This window comes from Hypanus sabinus, chromosome 20 (assembly GCF_030144855.1).
Source record: "Hypanus sabinus isolate sHypSab1 chromosome 20, sHypSab1.hap1, whole genome shotgun sequence".
Classification (NCBI taxonomy): Eukaryota; Metazoa; Chordata; class Chondrichthyes; order Myliobatiformes; family Dasyatidae; genus Hypanus; species Hypanus sabinus.
In genome coordinates, this window is record NC_082725.1 from 53234662 (window position 1) to 53258239 (window position 23578).

Sequence of the window (23578 nt, forward strand, 5' to 3'; positions counted from 1 at the left end):
ACTTTAAATGTTTGATGTCCACAATTTACTGACTATGGATAGGACCTCACAAGTAAAAGCTGCTTGGTGGTCTAAGTTGTCCACTGTTATTGAGTTACCTACTGTATTCAACGAACGAATCCAGCAAATCCAGCTACACTGTTAGCATCGGGCATAGAAAGCTATGATTACCATGCTTGCGCCAGAATAATAATATGCCATGAAGAGACAAATTGTTACAAAGAAATGCCTTTATCAAAACTGGATCTGTTCTTACATACTGTTGGCTTCTCAGTGATTGAGAGAGGAATTTGAATGGCTGGATGGGTGGTTATTTCTGGAACTGAAATGCTGGCATCAGGAAGCATATTTCCTGGTATCTCTGTGCAGTAGGCAGAATTGAAAGCTCTGATTTTTGCCTGTAAGTTGGCAGAAGTAAGATCAGCTAATATTTATGTTGATTCTCAATATGCTGTTGGAGTTGTGCATGATTTTCGGAAATTGATGGAGACAAAGAGGATTTCTTACGGCCAACTAGTACAAGAATTTATGGATGTCATAAAACTGCCGTCAGAAGTTGCTGTATTAAAATGTAAAAGCCACTCCAAAATGACTACAATGGAAAGCTGTGGAAATGCATTCCCAGATGAAATTGCAACATAGGCAGCAACAGAAGAAATAAAAGAAGTAAAGGAAGAGCCAAGAACATCTGCAGTGAACCTGACAACTGGAATTATGGAACTGAAGCTGAACTCTGCATTACAGACAAACACACAAGATACCTGAGAGACTCAAGCTCAATCTTCTCAATGAGAAAAGTGGTTCTGGGTGGAGAATGTTGGGAAGTTAAACAGTAATGCAGTATACAGCTATGGCCCTAGACATAGACTGGTAGCCCCAACCACATTGCTTCCTTATCTGGCACAGCAAGTATTCTCTCTGGGACACATTGAACTACCAAAGATGATTGACAGATTCTCCCAGTGGTGGTGGACTCATAGGGCACAAGCTCGAGAAATATTTGAATGATGCATGACATGCCGGAAAGTTATCCCAGAGCAGCTGAGAAGCTATCACAACTAAATCCATTTTTACACTTACAAGTGCACTATATTTCTTTACCAAAGCGTCAAGGATACTCTGACCTACTGATAATAGCAGACAAGTTTTCAAGATGTGTGGAAACTATTCCAGTAAGAAAAGCCAGAGCCCCACACACACACAGCATGAACTCTGATCAAGGGCTAGATTCCTAGGTGGGGATTGCTGTGTCACATTGACTCTGACCAGGGAACACATTTCACTGGGAGTGTTTGTCAGGAGTTATATCGATAGATGAACATTGAATGGTCTTTTCATTGTGCACATCACCCAGAGTCATCAGGACAAGGCCAACAAATGATTAGAATTCTTGGTGTTCACCTGACGGAGAATCTCACCTGGTCCCTCAACACCAGCTCCATTGCAAAGAAAGCCCAGCAGCGTCTCTACTTTTTGCGAAGGCTGAGGAAAGTCCATCTCCCACCCCCCATCCTCATCACATTCTACAGGGGTTGTATTGAGAGCATCCTGAGCAACTGCATCACTGCCTGGTTCAGTAATTGCACCATCTCAGATCACAAGACCCTGCAGCGGATAGTGAGGTCAGCTGAGAAGATCATCTGGGTCTCTCTTCCCGCCATTACAGACATTTACACTACACGCTGTATCCTCAAAGCAAACAGCATTATGAAGGTCCCTATGCACCCCTCATACAAACTCTTCTCCCTCCTGCCATCTGGGAAAAGGCTCCGAAGCATTTGGGCTCTCACGACCAGACTATGTAACAGTTTCTTCCCCCGAGCTATCAGACTCCTCAATACCCGAAGCCTGGACTGACACCTTGGCCCTATTGTCCTGTTTATTATTTATTGTAATGCCTGCACTGTTTTGTGCACTTTATGCAGTTCAGTGTAGGTCTGTAGTCTAGTGTAGCTTTCTCTGTGTGTTTTTTATTACATAGTTCAGTCTATTTTTTTTGTACTGTGTCATGTAAACCATGGTCCTGAAAAACATTGTCTCATTTTTACTGTACCAGCAGTTATGGTTGAAATGACAAGAAGAAGTGACTTGACTTGAATCATCAAATAATGATGACTGAGTATCACGAGGAAGGTATATCATGGCCTTCAGCTCTTCCTGTGTATTTATGTAGCATGAGAGCGCCACCAATCAAGAAAACTAAACTAAGTCCATTCGAGGCAGTAATAGGGCATCTTACGTCACTGCTGGGAGCTCTTGATCTCAGAGAGGCAGTTATACATGTTATGGCAAACAGTTCAGTTAACTATTGTGTGAAACTAACCCACACTGTCCAGTCTGCTTCTCAACAGGTTTCTGCCTCCTGGAGTGATCCAATAGAAGGAGGACGCATCCTGATACCTGGTGAGTGGGTCCTGGTTAAGAAACCACATAAAGATCCATTGGGAGCTCGATGGGAAGTTCCTTATCAAGTTCTGCTAATTAGCAACAAGGCAGTGAAAGCAGAAGGTATAAGTAAGTGGGTACATGCCAGCCACTGGAAGTGAGCTAAGGTGGCATCTGACAAGGACAACAAGCGCTGTGGTTAACTGCTGAGCTACATGACTAACCAGCCAGAAGACTTCAAGCAAGTCGAAAACTACTAAACATTATGAAGTTTATTCTGGCATAATTGCTATTATATTCTTTGCCAATTTTGCCTGCTTATGTGAGCGCTAATATTGATATTAATATGTTGTAATGTTGCATCAGGTTCGTGGGTCTGCAAGTGAGACAGAAAACACTGATTGTGAATGGATGTATTAATCATTTATTTACAAATATAAAAATTCGACCAAACATTCATGTTCCCCAAGCTACAGATACTACAAAGCCAAATATACAATAAATATACTTAGTTAAGAGCGTACATGGAGTATACCTTCCCAATGGCTATGTGCACTGCTTGAAAGGAAGAGAGAACCTGGTACTGCAGTATTGAATAAGTCCTTTCTAATTAGTTAGTTCTTATCTATAGATTTGAATGGAATTTTTTTTATCTCTGGTATTTGAGCAAAGCACAAATCATTAATCTTAGCTTTTCTCTCTCTCTTCAACTACTTTATTGCTGTCCTGTTTCTGTGTTCTAACAACTCCTAATAAAACAATTGTCAAGGTAAGAATTTTTGTGCCTCTCTCCTAAATCCTTTGAGGATCTTGGATCAAAAACATCAGAAGTCAATAACTTTCATCTTGAAATGTGAGGCCTGTGCATGCTTGTCATAGTTCTCACGATCAAAGCTTGCATAAAAGACACTGAGCTCTTTTGGGAGTGACGGCTTGTTGCCACTTATGCTAACCTATCTCACCTTGTAGGAAGTTATAATGTGTAAGTCCTGCCATTGCTGTTGAGAATCTCTAACTGTGATTCCAGTTTAGTCTGGAATTGTCTCTTTACACATGCAGAGGTCAGGCATGAACTACTTACATGACTGTTGGTCACCAGCTCTAGCCCTCCGATTAGGAATATCCTGGTTCGTCCTTTGCTTTTGGTTGGGGAAGACTGAGAATGTTTTCGTATGTACACACTTGGCCATACATGTCCTTATGAAATTGGTAATGATTGTGACATGTTCATTTTGGTATACTGCCAAATCATTGAACACAGTCCAGTCTACTGCCTTGAATCAACCCCAGATTCACTCTTCCACTTCTGCCATCCAGTTCTTTGTAGTCCCATTCTTCATGTACCTGTAGAGAGCCTCTTAAACATTTTGCCATAACTGCTTCCACCCCCAACCTTGACAGAGAATTCCAGGCACCCAGCACTCCGTGTAAACCCCTCACATCTCCACCAGCATTTTGTGTGTTGCTCACATCTCCTTTAAACTGTTCTCATCTCACTTTAAATGCATTGTCCTCCAGTGTTAGGAAGTTACCAGCTGTCAGATCTATGCTTCACATAACTTTATAAACTTTATCAGATCTTCCCTTGGCCTCCACCATTCCAGAGAAAACAGCCCTAGTTTGTTCAATTTCTCCTCATAGCATCTGCTATCTAATCCAGTCAGCATCCTAGTAAAACTCTCCTGCATACTCTCCAACGTGACCAGAAATAAATGCTATACTCCAGATATGGCTGAGCTGGAGTTTTATAAAACTACAGGAAAAGTTCCTGACTTTGAACTCAGTGCCTTAACTAATAAGACAAGCATACCATATACCTTCTTCTCCATCCTATCAGCTTGTTCAACTATTTATTTCTAAGTCTGTTCTCAAGAATGAGTGGTGACGAGGATTCAAAAGACTTCAATAGGATGGTGGGCAACAGCATGACCATTATTATGGAATCTCTATCACTCTGTCAAATAGTTTGCTGAGTTAGTGTTCTTCTGGGCTTTTTTACTCCTGCCATTGGAAGATCTTGCTATTTACTCTGTCATAATCTTGAGTAGTTAAGCCTTCTCTGAACCTCTAGGGAGAACAATCCCAGTTTCTCTGTACAGGTAACTTTGCAAGTGCAGCCAGACGGAAGGATGAAAGGCGGCATTGTGCTGTAGTTTTTGTGCGCTCGCTACATGTAGTTTAGATCACATTACACTGTGCAACACAGCCGTAGCAAGAGGTAGCAGGCAGCAGGTTAATTGTGGAGAGACGATGGAAGAAATTACGTCCTGGCCTCATGCATAAAACATTGAGATAAGAGTGAGACAGGAAAAAATGAATATTTAGCGTTGTTGCTGCAAAACACATGCAGGTCCTTCACAAGTACAAACTTATACTCGATTTTTAGTGGATTTTAATAGAATCAAGAACATCTACCTCAGATGTGGTAAAGCACACGATGTTCCTGGATCGATTGATTACCATCTACCCTACACCATGATGTTTATTAACTCCTAAGAGCATGGATGTGTCTCACCGTTTACAGCGGATTGGTCAAAGGCCCTGGAGAGGCAGAACTAATAGGCGACACTTCAACAGTGAGTACACCAGATATTTTGAGGAAATGTTGAGGATGAGAGCAAAACAATTGCAGATGTTTTGGATTTTCACTCAAGATGCTGCTACTTGATTTCATGTTTTCTTGTGACATAGGAAGAAGCCGCTCGGTTTGTGAGTCAATGTAGAGTCATAGAGTCATAGAAAAGTACATAGAACAGGCCCTTCAGCCTATCTAGTCCATGCTGATCCATTTAAACTGCCCACTCCCTCTGACCTACACCAGGACCATAGCCCTCAATACCCCTACCATCCATGTACCATCCTCTTAAATCAAACAGTGCGATTAAGGATGACAAGTGTGAAACGATATATATTTTTTATTTGGCGATACAGTGTGGAGTCAGCCATTTAAGTCATGTCACCCCAACAACCCCCAACAAACCCAATTAACCCTCACCTAACCACGGGACAATTTACAATGACCCATTAACCTACCCGGTACGGCTTTGAGCAATGGGAGGAAACCGGAGCACCTGGAGAAAACCCATGCATTCCACGGGGAGGATGTACAGACACTCCTCACAGAACAGCACTGGAACTGAACTCCAAACTCCAGGACACCCTGAGCTGTAATAGCATCACGCTAACCACTAAGCTACTGTGGCACCTATTCGCTCACAATGGAATGCACGATGTTGGATTTGGCTTTGGAATTGGTTTATTATTATCCCTGGTGCTGAGATTTATTGAAGAGCTCGCCTTGCATACTGTTCATACAGACCTGATCATTACACAGTGCAGACAGGTAGAACAAAGTAGCCAAAATCACAATGCAGAATAAACTGGATCAAGGACAGAAAGTGCAGTGCAGATGAACAATAAGGTGCAAGCTTATAAGGAGGGAGACTGGGAGTTCAATTCTGTATTTTATTAAGATAAAATAAGCAAATAGTTTTGTTGAAGTATTTCTTGAAAGATGACAGAAGACAAAAACGTAAGAAAAGGAATGTGTAGTGTTATGGGAGTAGGACAGTGAAACACGTCTACTCTTACCCCATTCTCCTACCACCCTACCAGCCTTCCTCTTGTCCTCACCTACCACCCCAGCAGCCTCCGCGTCCATCACATTATTCTCCTAAAATTCCGCCACCTCCAACGGGATCCCACCACCAAGCACATCTTTCCCTCCATCTCACTTCCTGCTTTCTGCAGGGATCGCTCCCTACGCGACTCCCTTGTCCATTTGTCCCTTGCCACTGATCTCCCTCCTAGCACTTATCGTTGCAAGTGGAACAAGTGCTACAATTACCCCTACACCTCCTCCCTCATTACCATTCAGGGCCCTAAACTGTTCTTCCAGGTGAGGCGACACTTCACCTGGAAGCCATTTACTGTGTTCAGTGTTCCCGGTGTGGTCTCCTGTACATCGATGAGACCTGACGTAGATTGGGAAACCGCTTTGCCAACCACCTACGTTCCATCCACCAGTACAAGTGGGATCTCCCAGTGGCTACCCATTTTAATTCCACTTCCCATTCCATTCCGATATGTCCATCCATGGCCTCCTCTCCTGTCATGATGAGGCCACATTTAGGTTGGAATATACACTTAGGTGTATATTCTGTCTGGGTAGCCTCCAACCTGATGGCATGAACATCGGTTTCCCAAACTTACAGTAATGCCCCCCTCCACTTCACCATTTCCCATATCTTTTCCTTCTCTCACCCGTTTCCTCGTTCTGGTGCTCCTCTCCCTTTTCTTTCTTCAATGGCCTTCTGCCTCTTTCAACAGTCAACTTCCCAGCTCTTTATTTCATCCCTCCCCCATCAGGTTTCATCTATCTCCTTGTGCTTCTCGCTCCCCTCCCCCTAACTTTTAAATCTACTCCTCAGCTTTTTTCTCCAGTCCAGCTGAAGGGTCTTGGCCCAAAGCATCGACTGTACTCTTTTCCTAGATGCTGCCTGGCCTTCTGAGTTCCTCCAGCATTTTGAGTGTGTTGCTAGGAAATTCTCCCAGATATTACTATTTTTAATACCAGCTCTCAGACTATTCCTATCATTGCTCTCCTTATTTTCTCTGTGATCTATCCCCATCAATTCCCCCACCACTCCTCACCCCACCCAATTCTCCGACCAACCATTACAAAAGGGGAAAATTACAACAGTCAGTTATTCGAATAACTAGCATGCCTTTTAGGGATGTGGGAGAAAACCGGAGCACCTGTTGAAATCCCATGCCGCCATGGGCGAATGTACAAGCTAACGGAGGCCAACCCAACCCAGTCCAGCAGGGCTGCGAGGCAGCAACAGCACCACCCACACCAGCCATGACCCTGTAAACGTGCTGCAGCAGCTGGGCAGTGGCAGGAATGTGACTTCTGGACATTGATCTGTGACAGGTTCTGAAACTTCCACCATGTTCAAACGTAGTAATTTAAAATGTAAGGTACAGGGAAACTGAGAGCCAATGTACAACAGTAAGATTAGGAGTGACTAGTCAAAGCTAAGGATGAGTTATTGTACAATGGAAAGTAGATAAATATGCAGGTGCAATGAAGAACTTATTTGCAGGTACATAGGATAAAACATAAGTTCATTACCCATAAACATAAAGGAAATGGAAATTACAGTATTGAAAGGCAAAATCAAAATAACAAGTACAATGGGTTGTGTAGTTTGAAGTGTGTGTTTTTTAATGCTAGGAGTATTATGGATAAGAATATTATGGATCAGTACAAGGAACTATGATGTTGCAGCCATTACTGAAACTTGGCTGAGAGAGGGGCAGGAATAGTGATTAATGTACCAGGTTTTTGAACTTCAAAACTAACTAACTGGCAGAAAAGTGTTGGAATGTTCTGAGTTTATGGACTGTGATATATAAAATTACATATTTGTTTTAACTTTTGTTTAAAAGGGCTAGTTCCTTCTCTCAAGATCATTTAGGAGGCAATGGATACACAGCAACAATTTTGCTGTGCTAGTAATGCAAGGGTGGGTAGGGGTTAAAAAAATAACAAGTGCTAGTTTGAGAACTTCATTCCTATGCCTCTTTCAATGACCTCACCAAAGCTTTTTTTCTCAATAAGCATCAGCAGAATTGATTGATCAACAGATACAATCACATTGATATCTGTGGGAGCTTGCACTTGGAACCAAGGCTGCAATTTTCCAATGCACTTACTCATTGTGCTGGTTGTGATGTGGTTTGGGACATCCCAAGATTAAAAAACAAATTGTCCTTTATTTCATGCAAACAATTCTATCTGCATTAGTACTTGCTCTCCATCAAGAACCTACCTGATCTAATCCCACTTCCTTGCTCTTTCTCTGTAATGACTTTCTTCTATGGAGAGCAACACCTTCTATTTTGTCTGGGTACTGTACCCTCCAGACTGATGGAATGTATATCCATTTCTTCCTCGGGTAAACAAATTCTCCCCATTCTGAACTTTTACTTCTTCTTGCCTGCCGATTATGCCTTCCTCCGGGATCCCCTCCTCCTTCCCTTTCTTCCACTCTCCTCTCCTATCAGATTCTTTCCTCTCTAGCTCTTGATCTTTCTGACCCAACTGGCTTCACCTATCACCTGCCAGCTAGCCTCATTCCCCTTAAGCCCACACACCTGCCCACTGAGTTCCTGCAGCATTTTGTGTGCTCTGCTTTGGATTTCCAGCATTTTAAGACTTCTTCGTCTTTCTTCTATAAGTATTTATCAGGTTCCATTTTAAATGTTCGGATTACATTTATTTCATTTGCCTTATGGCATCATACAGTGGTGCAGTTAGCAAAAACCTGTGGCCTTCAACTCTAGTGACCAGAGTTCAATCCTAACCCCTAGTGCTCTTTGTGTGAAGATTGAATGTTCTCCCTCTGACTTAGTGGGTTTCCTCTACGAGCATTCCTTTCCTCCCACACCACAAACACGTGTGGGATTGTAGGATAACTGGTTCTAACGTCGCTAGTGTGTAGGTGAGGGATAGAATCTGGGGGTTGTTGATGGGAATGTGGGGGAATAACAGGTTAGGGTTGGATTAGTTTACAAATGCGTGTTTTATTTTCATCATGGACTTAATGGCCAACAACGTCAGCAAATAATCCTTTTAGCAAATAATCCTCTTTTAAGCTTTCAATGCAAATGAAGAATTCTTCCTCCTTCTTCCCAACACTTCCAAAGACGTGTCACTGAGCAGATCCAAAACCTGGACGCAAGCTGTGGTTTTGCTGTGAGTTCTTTTGGAGCTTATTTCACAGGGCACAGAGTAAAACTGATTGATCAGGGCATTAAGGGATATGAGGAGAAAGCAGAAGATTGGGGCTGAGAGGAAAATTGGATCAGGCATGATGAAATGGCGGAGCAGACTTGATGGGCCAAATGGCCTAATTCTACTCCTATATCATATATAAGTTTTAGAAAAGATATAAGAGGAGGGAAAAGAGAGCACTCACTACTATTCAGGGACAATATCACAGCTGCACTGCACAGAGATAACGGAGGGGTCAGACTGAGTCCATTTGGGAGGAACTCAGGAATAGGAAGGGCACTATCACACTGATGGGATTGTACTACAGAGCCCTTAATAGCCATCGGGATATTGAGGAACAGATTGTGGAATAAAGTTGTGGAAATTTGTAAAACTAATAGGGTTGTTGTCATGGGGGATTTCAACTTCCCTAATATGACTTAGGACCTTCTTAGTGTAAGGGGTTTAGATGGGGCTGAAATTGGTAAGTGTATCCAGGAAATAAAATCAATATGTGGATGGTCCAGTGAGAGGAGGGGCGTACTGGACCAGGTGACTGACCAGGTGAGCAGTTAGGGAACAGTGACCACAACTCCTTAACCTTCAGAATAGCTATAGATAAGGATAGGTATGGTCCTTGCGGGAGAGTTCTAAATTGGGGTAGGTCAAATTATGAGGGCATTAGGCAGGAACTAAAAAGCATTAATTGGGAACTCCTTTTCTCTGGCAAGTCCACATCAGACATGTGGAGGTTGTTTAAAGGTCAATTGCACAGAGTACAGGAAAGAAACATAGAAATATAGAAAATATGTGCAGGAGTAGGCCATTTGGCCCTTTGAGCCTGCACCACCATTCAGTATGATCATGGCTGATCATCCAACTCAAAACCCTGTACCTGCTTTCTCTCCATACCCCCGATCCTTTTAGCCACAAGGGCCATATCTAACTTGCTCTTAAGTATAGCCAATGAACCGGCCTCAACTGTTTCCTGTGGCAGAGAATTCCACAGATTCACCACTCTCTGTGTGAAGAAGTTTTTCCTCATCTCGGTCCTAAAAGGCTTCTCCTTTATCCTTAAACTGTAACCCCTCGTTCTGGATTTCCCCAACATCGGAAACAATCTTCCTGCATCTAGCCTGTCCAATCCCTTTAAAATTTTATATATTTCAATAAGATCCCCCCTCAATCTTCTAAATTCCAGTGAATATAAGCCTAGTCAATCCAGTCTTTCTTCATATGAAAGTCCTGCCATCCCAGGAGTCAATCTGGTGAACCTTCTCTGTACTCCCTCTATGGCAAGAATGTCTTTCCTCAGACTGGGGGACCAAAACTGCACACAATACTCTAGGTGCGGTCTCACCAAGGCCTTGTACAACTGCAGTAGAACCTCCCTGCTCCTGTACTCGAATCCTCTTGCTATGAATGCCAACATACCATTTGCCTTTTTCACTGCCTGCTGTACCTGCATCCCTGCCTTCAATGACTGGTGTACAATGACACCCAGGTCTCGTTGCACCTCCCCTTTTCCTAATCGGCCACCATTCAGATAATAACCTGTTTTCCTGTTCTTGCAACCAAAGTGGATAACCTCACGTTTATCCACATTAAATTGCATCTGCCATGAATTTGCCCACTCACCTAACCTATCCAAGTCACCTTGCATCCTCTTATCATCCTCCTCACAGCTAACACCGCCGCCCAGCTTCGTGTCATCCGCAAACTTAGAGATGCTGCATTTAATTCCCTCGTCTAAATCATTAATATATATTGTAAACAACTGGGGTCCCAGCACTGAGCCTTGCGGTACCCCACTAGTCACTGCCTGCCATTCTGAAAAGGTCCCGTTTACTCCCACTCTTTGCTTCCTGTCTGCCAACCAATTCTCTATCCACATCAATACCACACCCCCAATACCATGTGCTTTAAGTTTGCACACTAATCTCCTGTGTGGGACCTTGTCAAAAGCCTTTTGAAAATCTAAATATACCACATCCACTGGCTCTCCCCTATCCACTCTACTAGTTACATCTTCAAAAAATTCTATAAGATTCGTCAGAAATGATTTTCCTTTCACAAGTCCATGCTGACTTTGTCCGATGATTTCACCTCTTTCCAAATGTGCTGTTATCACATCTAGCATTTTTCCCACCACCGATGTCAGCCTAACTGGTCTATCATTCCCCGGTTTCTCTCTCCCTCCTTTTTTAAAAAGTGGGGTTACATTAGCCACCCTCCAATCCTCAGGAACTAATCTAGAACCTAAGGAGTCTTGAAAAATTATCACTAATGCATCCACTATTTCTTGGGCTACTTCCTTAAGTACTCTGGGATGCAGACCATCTGGCCCTGGGGATTTATCTGCCTTTAATCCCTTCAATTTACCTAACACCACTTCCCTACTAACATGTATTTCCCACAGTTCCTCCATCTCACTGGACCCTCGGTCCCTTACTATTTCCAGAAGATTATTTATGTCCTCCTTAGTGAAGACAGAACCAAAGTAGTTATTCAATTGGACTGCCATGTCCAATTTTTCTTTTTCTTTTCACATATCTATAAAAGCTTTTACAGTCAGTTTTTATGTTCCCTGCCAGCTTTTTCTCATAATCTTTTTTCCCTTTCCTAATTAAGCCCTTTGTCCTCCTCTGCTGGTCTCTGAATTTCTCCCAGTCCTCAGGTGTGCCGCTTCTTTTTGCTAATTTATATGTTTCTTCTTTGGACTTGATATTATCTCTAATTTCCCTTGTCAGCCACGGGTGCACTACCTTCCCTGGTTTATTCTTTTGCCAAATTAGGATGAACAATTGTTGTAGTTCATCCATGCGATCTTTAAATGCTTGCCATTGCATATCACCGTCAACCCTTTAAGTATCATTTGCCAGTCTATCTTAGCTAATTCACATCTCATACCTTCAAAGTTACCCTTCTTTAAGTTCAGAACCTTTGTTTCTGAATTAACTAAGTCACTCTCCATCTTAATGAAGAATTCCACCGTAAGAATTCCACTCTTACCCAAGGGTCTTCACATGACAAGATTGCTAACTAACCCTTAGTTGGTTCCTCAACATGTTGGTTCAGAAAACCATCCCGCATACATTCCAAGAAATCCTCTTCCTCAGCACCCTTACCAATTTGGTTCACCCAACTTATATGTAGATTGAAGGCACCCATTATAACTAAAAAGGTATGTTCTTGTTAGAAGGAAGGGCAGGGATGGAAAGATAAGAGAACTTTGGATGTCCAGAGAGGTGATGAATTTACTCAAAAAGAAAAAGGAAAAATAAGTAAAGCTTTGGAACTCCAGATCAAACAAAGCACATGAGAAGCATAAAGAAGCCAGAAAAGAACCAAATAAGGTAATTAGAAAAGCCAGCAGGGTCCATGAAACATCCTTGGCAAATAGGATTAATATGAATCCCAAGACATTCTATACATATATCAAGACTAAAAGGATAACGGATAAAGGGAGTAACATTTGCTTGGATGCAGAGAATATGAGTGAGGTGCTTAGTGAGTAAATACGTTTGAGCATTTAGAGGTCAAGGAGGAGGAAGTGTTGGGCTTCCTATGGAGTATTAAGATGGATAAGTCCCTAGGGCCAGAATGTATTTACCCCAGGTTATTGAAGGAAGCAAGAGGTGAGATTGTAGGGCCTTTAACCAGTATCTTAGTGTCCTCTCTATCCACAGGTGAGGTCCCAGAGGACTGGCGAGTGGCTAATGATGTAAAAATGGAACAAGGGAAAATCCTGGGAACGATAGACTAGTAAGTCTCATATCAGTTGGAGGGAAGTTGCTGGAGAAAATTCTTAGGGATAGGATTTGGAAAACTATGGCCTCATTAAGCAGTGCCAGCATGGCTTTGTGCATGGCAGGTCATGCCTTACCAACGAGAATTTTTTGACAAGGTGTCGAAAAAGGTTGTCTACCTGGATTTTAGTAAGACATTTGATAAAATCCCTCAAGGGAGGATAATGCAGAAGATTAAGTTGCATGGGATCCTAGGTGAATTGACTGTTTGTATTCAGAACTAGCTTGCTCATAGAAAACAGAGGGTAGTTGTGGAAGGCACTGAGGTCAGTAATTAGTGGAGTTCCACAGAGATTTGTGTTGGGTCTCTGTTGTTTGTGATGTATGTAAATGACCTGGATGAAAATGTGTGGGTGGGTTAGTAAATTTGCAGATGATACCAGAATTGATGGAGTTGTGGATAGTGACAAAGAATTCAGCACAACATAGATCAGTTACAGATATGGGCTGAGAAATGGCAGATGGAGTTTAACCCAGATAAATATGAGGTGCTGCACCTCAGTAGGGCAAATGCAAGGAGACAGTACACAGTAAAGGCAAGATCCTTAACAGTGTAACTAAGCAGAGAGATCTTGGGATCCAAGTTCAGAGCTCCTAGAAAGTTGATGAGGTGGTTAAGAGGGTTTGTGGAATGCTTGCTTTTATTAGTCGAGGTATTGAATTCAAAAGTCAGGAGGTTATGTTGCAACTTCATAGAAGTTTGGTTTGGCCACATCTTGAGTATTGCGTATAGTTCTGGTCACCCCACTATAGGAAGGATGTTGAGGGTTTGGAGAGGGTGCAGGGGAGATTCATCAGGATGCTGCCCGGTTTAGAGGGCATATGCTATCATGAGAGGCTGGAGAAACATGGGTTGTTTTCTTTGGAGCAGCAGAGGCTGAGGGGCGATCTCACAGAGATTTATATGATTATAAGAGGCAATGATAGAGTAGACAGGGAGCATCTTTTTCCCAGGGTAAATATATCTAATACCAGAGGGGATGCTTTGAAGGTGGGAGGTAGTAGGTTCAAGGGGGATCTGAGGGATAAGTTTTTTGCTTAGAGAGGTGGATGCCTTGTATGGTGGTAGAGAGAAATACGTTAGAGGCTTTTAAAAGACGTTTGGACAGGCACATGGATGTGAGGAAGATGGAGGGATAGGGACATGGATGTGAGGAAGATGGAAGGACAGGCACATGGATGTGAGGAAGATGGAGGGATAGGGACATGGATGTGAGGAAGATGGAAGGACAGGCACATGGATGTGAGGAAGATGGAGGGATAGGCACATGGATGTGAGGAAGATGGAGGGATAGGCACATGGATGTGAGGAAGATGGAGGGATAGGGACATGGATGTGAGGAAGATGGAGGGATAGGCACATGGATGTGAGGAAGATGGAGGGATAGGCACATGGATGTGAGGAAGATGGAGGGATAGGGACACAGTGTAGGTAGGTGGGATTAGTGTTTGGGTGTCTTTGGCTTGCTTTTTAGCTGGTTCAGCACGACATTGTGGGACAATTGTCCCATTCCTGTGCTTCTAAACTTCTACAAAAACACAATTAAGACACAAAGTAAATCCACTGTCGTGCAAAGAGATCAAAGTGTTGTAAAACTGAGGAAGTGATTTGGGCTGTGCCGTTCAGTTCAAGGGCTGAATGGCTGAGGGACGTAGCTATTCCTAAACCAGGTGATATGAGATGTCATGCTTCTGTACCCCTGGATGTGCAAGCTGCAAGAAGATGGCATGGCCTGGATGGTCGTATCCTATATGAGCACAAGTTGGCTCACAATAGAATGAACAATAGTGAGCATTTTAAACATAATATAAACTAAGGGTTTTGTTAAAATGTTTCTCAGAAGATGACAGAAATAAAATCATATGAGTGGGGCTGTAATGTATGCTGATAGTTAATATCGGGTCAGACAACACTTGACCTGGTCTACACCTCACACTTATCTCCTATGGGATCTTTCTGTGGCTCCCAACATCCTTCAGGTCACCACAGTCTCAGCAGATGCAGGTCATGGGCACCCAGGGTGCTTCAGTCATGAAGTCCATCTCCTTCAGTAGAAGGCATCAGTCAAAGCAGATGTGGACATTCAGGGATTGTGCACATCATCAAGATTTGGGAAGCAATTAGACTATAAGCCTTTAGAACAGATTTAGGTCATTCAGCCCATTGAGTCTGGTCTACCAGTCCATCATGGCTGATCTATTATCTCTCTCAACTCCATTCCCCTGCCTTTTCTCTGTAACCATTGATGCTCTGATTCATCAAGAACCTATCAACTTTAAATATACACAATGACTTGGCCTCCACAGCCACCTGTGCTAATAAATTCCACAGATTCACCACCCTCTGGCTAAAGAAATTTTTCATCATCTCTGTTCTAAATGGATGTCCCCCTGTTCTGAGGTTGCCTCTTTGGGCCTAGACCCATTGACTATAAGAAACATCCTCCCTCCATCCACTTTACCCAGAACTTCCAATATTTGATAGGTTTCAATGAGATCTCTCCTCATCTTCTAAACTCCAGTGAGTACATGCCCAGAGCCATCAAATGCTCCTCATATATAAACACTTTAATTCTTGGAATCATTCTTCTGGACCCTCTCCAATGCCAGCACATCTTTTCTTAGATAAGAGGCCAAAAACTGCTCACAATAATCTGACCAAAGCCTTATAAAACATTTCATCCTCTTGAAATTAATGCTCACGTTGTATTTATCTTCCCCAACCTGTAAGTTCACCGTTAGTGAATCCTGCACCAGACTCTCAAGTTCATTTGCACCTCAGGTTTTTAAATTTTCTACCCATTTAGAAAATAGTCTGTGCCTTTATTCCTTCCACCAAAGTGCATGACCGTACACTTTCCTAAGCTATATTTCATCTACTGTCACTCTTCCCATTCTCCCAATCTGTCTAAATCCTTCTGCAGACCCTCTGCTTCCTCAACACTACTTGCTCTCACACCAATCTTCATATTGTCTGCAAACTTGGCCAGAAAGCCATCAATTTCATCATCAAAATCACTGACATACAACATGAAAAGAAGTTGTCCTAACACCGACACCTGCAGAACACCACTAGTCATTGGTAGCCAACCAAAATATGCCCCCTTTATTCCCACTCTTTGCCTCCTGCCAGCCAGCAAAACTTCTATCCATGGTAGTATCTTTCCTCTAATACAAGGATGTCATAAACAGAGCAAGCACAAAAAGAAAAATAATGTATGAGATCATGAAAAGGAAACGTAACTTCATTGGACACGTGATTAGGAAAGAGGAGTTAGAATGCATGGTGATTATGGGAAAGATTAAAGGGAAGAAAGCAAGAGGAAGGCAAAGACAAATGATGATGGAGACAGCAGCCAGAGAACTGGAAATGAATACCAATGAATTGATCCACTTGACCCGAAACAGGAGTGTGTGGGCCGTGGCAGTCAAAGCTCAGACTGGGCACGGCACCTGATGATGATGATGAATAACATGAGCTTCTACCTTGTTAAGCAGTCTCATGCATCTTGTTAAAGGCCTTCTGAACATCCAAGTAAACAACAGCCACTGACTCTCCTTTGTCTACCTTCCCTGTTATCTCCTCAAAAAATTTCAACGGATTTGTCAGGTAAGATTTCCCCTTAAGGAAACCATGCTGACTTATGCCCATTTTATCACCTGCTTCTACATATTCCAAAAACTCATCATGAATAATGGACTCCAACAGCTTCCCAATCACTGAAGTCAGACTAACTGGTTTATAATCTTCCTTTCTTCTGCCTCCCTCTCTTCTCAAAGTGTGGAGTGACATTTGCAATTTTCCAGTCCTCTAGAACCATTCCAGAATCTAGTGAATTTTGAAAGATCACTACTGATGCCTCCACAATTACTTCAGATACCTCTTTCAGAACCCTGGGGTGTAGTCCATTTTCTTCAGGTGACTTATCTACCTTTGCAGGAAAGCAGCATCCATCATCAAGGACACTCACCACCCAAACCATGCTTTCCTTTTGGTGCTGCCATCTGGAAGACAATACAGGAGTCTCAGGATCTATATCACCAGGTTCAGGAGCAGTTATTACACCTCAACCACCAGGGTCTTGAATTAGGGTGAACTGTTCTCACAACCTATGGACTCACTCTCAAGACCTCTTCATGTCATGTTCTCAATATTTATTGCTACTTTTTTTTTCTTTTTGTCTTTGCATAGTTTGTTACCTTTTGCTGACTGGCTGTTTTCCCATCCCGTTGGATGTGCTCTTTCATGGATTCTATTGTGTTTCTTGGATTTACTGTGTGTGCCTGCAAGAAAATGAATCTCATGATTGTATAAGATGACATATATGTACTTTGATAATAAATTCCCTTTGAACTTTGAAAATTAGGTTGCTGAATATGAGGACTGGGCAACAAACTGGAAATACAAAAGGAGAAATAATAATAATAAACATATAAGCAATAAATATTGCGAGCATGAGATGAAGAGACATTGATGTGAGTCCATTGGTTGTGGGGACATTTCAATGATGAGGCAGGTGTGTTTTTTTGAAGTTACCCCTTTGGTCAAGAACCTGATGGTTTCTCCACCACTCTCCTGTGAAACACACTGGGACACTATGCTTGGCAAAAGGTAGATAAATAGTTACAATTTCTCTTTTGGAATGACCAGTAGAGTGTGGCTTCACAGAATAATTATCTGCAAATGAAAGATGAATTTCTCAGACAAGAAGGTCTTTCAGAATATTCATTGACCTGTGGTTACATTGGTTGCTGTGGAAGGTTTTGGCTGTGGGAAACTTAGCCTTTGGATAAGAGAATACAAAGATCTTGGCCAAGATCCTGACAAACTCTTACTTTGCTTCCTTATGTATCCTGAGGACTTATTAACCTTAACATTCTTCAAGAGGACCAACACCTCCTCCTTAATTTCAATGTGCCCCAGTACATCAATATATTCCTTCCTGTTCGCATCATCATCTTGTCCTTCTCCTTGGTAAAAACTTGGTATTCATTTAGAACCTTACCCTTTTCTTCTGCCTCCAGGCATGTATTCCCTTTGGCCAGAGGACAGTTTATATCATTTAAAGTGCATTTGGATATGAAAACAAGGACTACTGTTGGCAATTGTGATCAGCACGTTTAAGCATTGTGGTCAAGATAGATGAGGTGAGCAAAAAGGGACCCCATATCTACGATGAACGATTCTTATGTGGCACAACGCCAAATTCTGTCTGATAGTCTAAGGCGATATTCTTATGCAAAGGCAATGGGTAATGTCTGAAAATAGAGCCCAGTGGCACTTTACAACAGAAAATACCTTTTAGTCATGCTATCCACGTGAGGCATTCTCCTGTTATTAACATATTGCTCATGGAAAGCAGGGTCAAAATTCACACAAAGTGTTTCATATATATTTATTGACAAATGCTGAATACTGAGTCACATCACTGAACAAAACAGCCAAGGATCTGATTATGCAACTTGAGAAGTGAGAGCACTACATTTTTGTCTTTGTACATAGACCACCAGCCTTGGAACAAAATGGAGTAGGTGCTTTCAATTACATTTTTCAAAATGTCTCTCACTTTCATAGGTCATTTTGGACAGACATTTCTCTTACATCTCACTGTCTCTATCTCAGGACACAAAGTATACATTGACATTTGCTTCTAATCCACTGACTCTCACAGCTATTTAGACTGCTTCTCTTCCCATTGTGTCAGCAGTCATTCCTTTCTCCAAGCTTCTCATCTCTGCTACATCTGCATTAAAAGTGAAACTTTCTGTTCCAGGAAATCTGAACTGTCCTCTTATTTGAGGAAGTTTGTGGCTTCCTCTCTGCTGTGATTGATGGAGCCCATCTCACATCTCCTCTGTTTCTCGTATTTTGGCTCTCCTCCCAGTCAGAACAGAAATAGACTTCCCCTAGCCTTACTTTTCATCCTCTGAGTCTCCACACCCTCCATCTGCAACCAGCTGCAATGTGATCCCACCATCAACACTGCCTGACGGATCTATCCCGCCATGATTGCTGGTCCGTTCATCCCTCATCCTTGGCACTCCCCCTGTCCTTGCAGAAGATGTAACACTTGTTTTTGAACCTCCTTCATTGTCACTAATCAAGGACCTAAACAATCCTTCCAGGTAAGGCAAAGGTCCTCTAACCTTATTTACTACACTTAATGCTTCTGATGTGGTCTCCCCTGCATCAATGTGACTAAACACAGACTTGGCAACCATTTCACCGAACACATTCGTTCATTCCGCAATAGACATCCCAAGCTCCCAGTTGCAGACCATTTCAATTCCCCTTCCCATTCAAACACTGACCTGTCTATCTCTTTCCCCTTGACTGCCAGAATGAAGCCCAACACAAACTGCAGGAGCAACAAGGTAGATTCTGCCTCAGTAGTTTCAACCCAATGGCATGAATAACCGTGTCCCCCCCCCATTTTAAAGTAAACCAGTAAACCTCCTCTCCCTTTTTGTTTTAAGCATAGAAACATAGAAAACTTACAGCACAATACAGGCCCTTTGGCCCTCAAAGTTGTGCTGAACATGTCCCTACCTTAGAAGTTACAAGCTTACCCATAGCCCTCTATTTTTCTAAGCTCCATGTACCTATCTAAAAGTCTCTTAAAAGACCCTATCATATCCGCCTCCACCACCATTGCCGACAGCCCATTCCACGCATTCACCACTCTCTGAGTAAAAAACTTACCCCTGACATCTCCTCTATACCTACTCCCAAGGACCTCAAGCCTGTGCCCTCTTGTGGCAGCCATTTCAGCCCTGGGAAAAGGCCTCCGACTATTCATATGATCAATGCCTCTCTTTTCTTCCCCTCTGTCCCCTCTTACATCCCCTCCTTCTAATCCTCCAGTCATTGCATTTTTGTCCCCCTTCTTACCCTCCTCCAGACCCCTTTATCCATCTCTGTCCCCTTCTCCCTTCTGGCTTCATCCACATACTTCACACAGGTACCCACCATCCCCCTATTTACCCCATGGGATTCCAACTGTTCCATTTCCTCTGATGGCTTTCACTCTTATCTCCTTTACTCACCCAAATTCAGCTCTTGTAGCCCTTTGTGTTTCTACGTATCTTCCTCCAGCAGCTGTCTGTTATCTTCACACACCCCACCCTCCAACATTGCTCCATCTGTCATTTTTTGCTTTTTCGTCTCTCTCTTTTCATCTGTTTCCATCTGTCATTCACCTGCCACATCTTTTCAAGTCTGTCCCTGCTAACCCCGCCCCCCACAAATGGCACTACCTGTCTGTCATCTTACATCCATCCTCAGTCCACCAATCAGCTCAGGATCCTTTCTTGCCATTCCTCTTCTCCTCTGCATGCTGGCCATCTCCATTCCACTCTCAGATCTGATGTAGGGTTTTGACCCAAAAAGTCAACAAGTCCTTTCCTCCGGCAGATATTGCTTGACCCTCTGAGTTCATCCAACAGGTTGTTTGTTGCTCCAAGTTCCAGCACGTGTGGTATATTGTGCCTCCGTTGTTCAGTGCACAGGTCTTGTTCAGGTGCACCTGAAATATGGCCCTGCCACTACACAGGGCCCTGCCATTTTGGACTAGAACGGTACTTATCAACAAGTCACAATGGTGGAACTGCAACAGGTAATGATGAATTTACCAATCCACCTGTCCTTGGGACTTGTGAGAAAACTGTATGAGCCAGAGGAAATGCTTGCAGACCCAGGGAAAACTGCAAACTCCGCACAGGCAGTGACTGATGTGAGAATCGAACCCACGATGCTAAAGCGATGAGGCAGCAGCTTTACCAGCAGTAATACTGGACGCTTTCCAATGACTGGGCAGAGTCGAAATAAAAATCATAAAATTCAGAATTAGGTTTAATACCACTGGCATATGTTATGAAATTCGTTAACTTTGTAGCAGCAGATGATAAACATAGAGAAAAAATACTGAATTACAGTAAGTATATATGAATATTAAATAGTTAAATTAAATAAATAGTGCAAAAACAGAAATAAAAAAATACTAATGTAGTGTTCATGGGTTCAATGCCCATTTTGGAATTGAATGGCAGAAGATAATAATGTGTGTACTGGATGATAATGTGGCAAATTGGATCAGCAAATTTGCTGATGATACAAAGACTGGGGGTGTAGTGGACAGTGAGGAAGGTTTTCAAAGCTTGCAGAGGGATTTGGACCAGTTGGAGGAATGGGCTGAAAATCGGCAGGTGGAGTTTAATACAGACAAGTGTGAGATATTGCACTTCGGAAGGTCAAACCAAGGTAGAACATACAAGGTAAATGGTAGGACACTGAGGAGTGCAGTAGAACAAAGGGATCTGGGAATACAGATACATAATCCCCTAAAAGAGGTGTCACAGGTGGATAGGGTCGTAAAGAGAGCTTTTGGTACATTGGCCTTTATAAATCAAAGAATTGAGTATAAGGGTTGGAATATAATGCTGAGGTTGTATAAGACATTGGTGAGACCTGAATTTGGAGTATTGTGTGCAGTTTTGGTCACCTAATTACAGGAAGGATATTAATAAGGTTGAAAGAGTGCAGAGAAGGTTTACAAGGGTGTTACTGGGACTTGAGAAACTGAGTTACAGGGAATGGTTGAATAGGTTAGGACTTTATTCCCTGGAGCGTAGGAGAATGAGGGGAGATTTGATAGAGGTGTATAAAATTATGATGGGTATAGATAGAGTGAATGCAAGCAGGCTTTTTCCACTGAGGCTAGGGGAGAAAAAAACCCAGAGGGCATGGGTTAAGGGTGAAGGGGGAAAAGTTTAAAGGGAACATTGGGGGGGGGCTTCTTCACGCAGAGAGTGGTGGGAGTGTGGAATGAGCTGCCAGATGAAGTGGTGAATGCTTGACATTAAGAAAAACTTGGACGGGTATATGGATGAGAGGGATATGGCCCGGGTGCAGGTCAGTGGGACTAGGCAGAAGATGGTTTGGCACAGCCAAGAAGGGCCAAAAGGCCTGTTTCTGTGCTGTAATGTTCTATGGTTCTGTGGTTCTATGGGAAGAAGCTGTTCCTGAATTGCTGTGTGTGGGATAATGCACAGATTTATAATTTTACTTCAGAGTGTACCAGCTTTCTGTACAAAATCTCATCGTCCCCACATTGTCACCTAGCTTTCTATAACACTTGGGACTGCGTTATCAGACAAATGAAGAAAGTGTTGCTCAGAATCTGAAATGAGAACAAACAGTTGAGAATGAGGGAATTATTAAAAAATATATGACAGTGAATGTGGATTTTCTGTCCATTGTATCTGTGCTGATAAGTATAATACCCCCTCTCCCCTTCTGACACTAGATCAGTACATAGTTCTGCAAGTACACACTCAGGTGGAGTTTGGAGATGAGACACTTGAGTCTGCAGCTACATGAATATGGAGCAACAGCAAATAATCTGCAGGAGCAACTCAGTGGGACAAGCAGCATCTATGGCAGGAGAGGAATTGTCAGCTTTTCAGGGTTCAAGCTGACATGTCATCAGTTCCTTTCCCCCACAGATGGTGCTTGATCTGTTGAGTTCCTCCAGCAGATTGTTTATTGGAGTTTAGAATCTTTGTCTCTTGCACACTTCCAGTGATTGTTTTCCAGAGGACTATCATACCGAATGAATAATATTTCTTCATCTCTTCATTCATTATTCTTTCTATTAGTTTATTTAAAGTTGTCCTGTGACCTCTTTACAAAGGAAACCAGGCTCTTTCTAATCATTCATAATTTGTACACCTCATTTAAACCTCCCGCCACCTCTTCTGTCCAAAATAAAAAAAATAACAGTGTAATCAGTTACTTCTCATAGCTACAATTTTCCAGTCTTCATAAATCTCCTCCGCACTTTCTCCCGGGAAATCATATCATTCCAGGAAGGTGGTGACCTGTAATATATATATACAGTACTCAAGGAACTGTGGCTGAACTAGAGTGTTGTACAGTTGAGTTCTAGCATAATCTCCATGTTGTTGTCTTCAATGTTTTGGCTATTAAGTAGCCCGTATCCTTGTTTAACCATATTATTGACATGTCATGCTGTTTTTATGGATTTGAGGAATTAATTCCAAAGTCTTCCAAATTACTGAAGAAGGGCCTCAGCCCAATACATGGACTATTCTTCCCACTGTTCCTCCAGCAATTTGGATTTCCAGCATCTGAAGACTTACTTGTGTTTATGACTTGGTCAATATTCTCCATTTATTATATTTTCCCTTGTGTTGATGTTTATCACTTCACACTTCTCTGAATTAAACTTTTTGCCATTAACCGGACTATCTACATATATCTTCCTGTAGTCTGATACTTACCTCCTCAGAGTCAGCCACACATCTACAAACTACTCAGTCACATCCAAATTCAATTTCAACTTTGATCCACGAAGCACCCCTTGCAATCGTGTTTTCTCCTCGGACCAAATCCTACGGCCATCTCTCCGGGCCCTTCTCCTCTCCCCATCTCCCATTAAAAGACCATGAACCCCACCAGTATCTGTCACAAATCTCTCTCCGCCCAGCTTTCTCTAAAACCTTCTCCCAATTTCACCATCCTGATTGGCTGACACAACATTCCTAAGTTGAACATCACAGCCCCTTATCTTTAAGTGAAACC

General features: G+C 42.5%; 1 protein-coding gene across 2 annotated transcripts in view; it reads left to right on the plus strand.

The window, feature by feature from the left end:
* The first annotated feature begins 4882 nt into the window (after positions 1-4882).
* ripor2 (RHO family interacting cell polarization regulator 2) overlaps positions 4883-23578 on the plus strand; it is a 215778-nt gene continuing 197082 nt past the window's right edge. For both annotated transcript variants that reach the window (XM_059945523.1, XM_059945524.1), the window contains exon 1: positions 4883-4961. In XM_059945523.1, the coding sequence (XP_059801506.1) occupies positions 4886-4961 (76 nt within the window). In that variant the 5' untranslated portion in view covers positions 4883-4885. The remainder of the gene's footprint in view (positions 4962-23578) is intronic.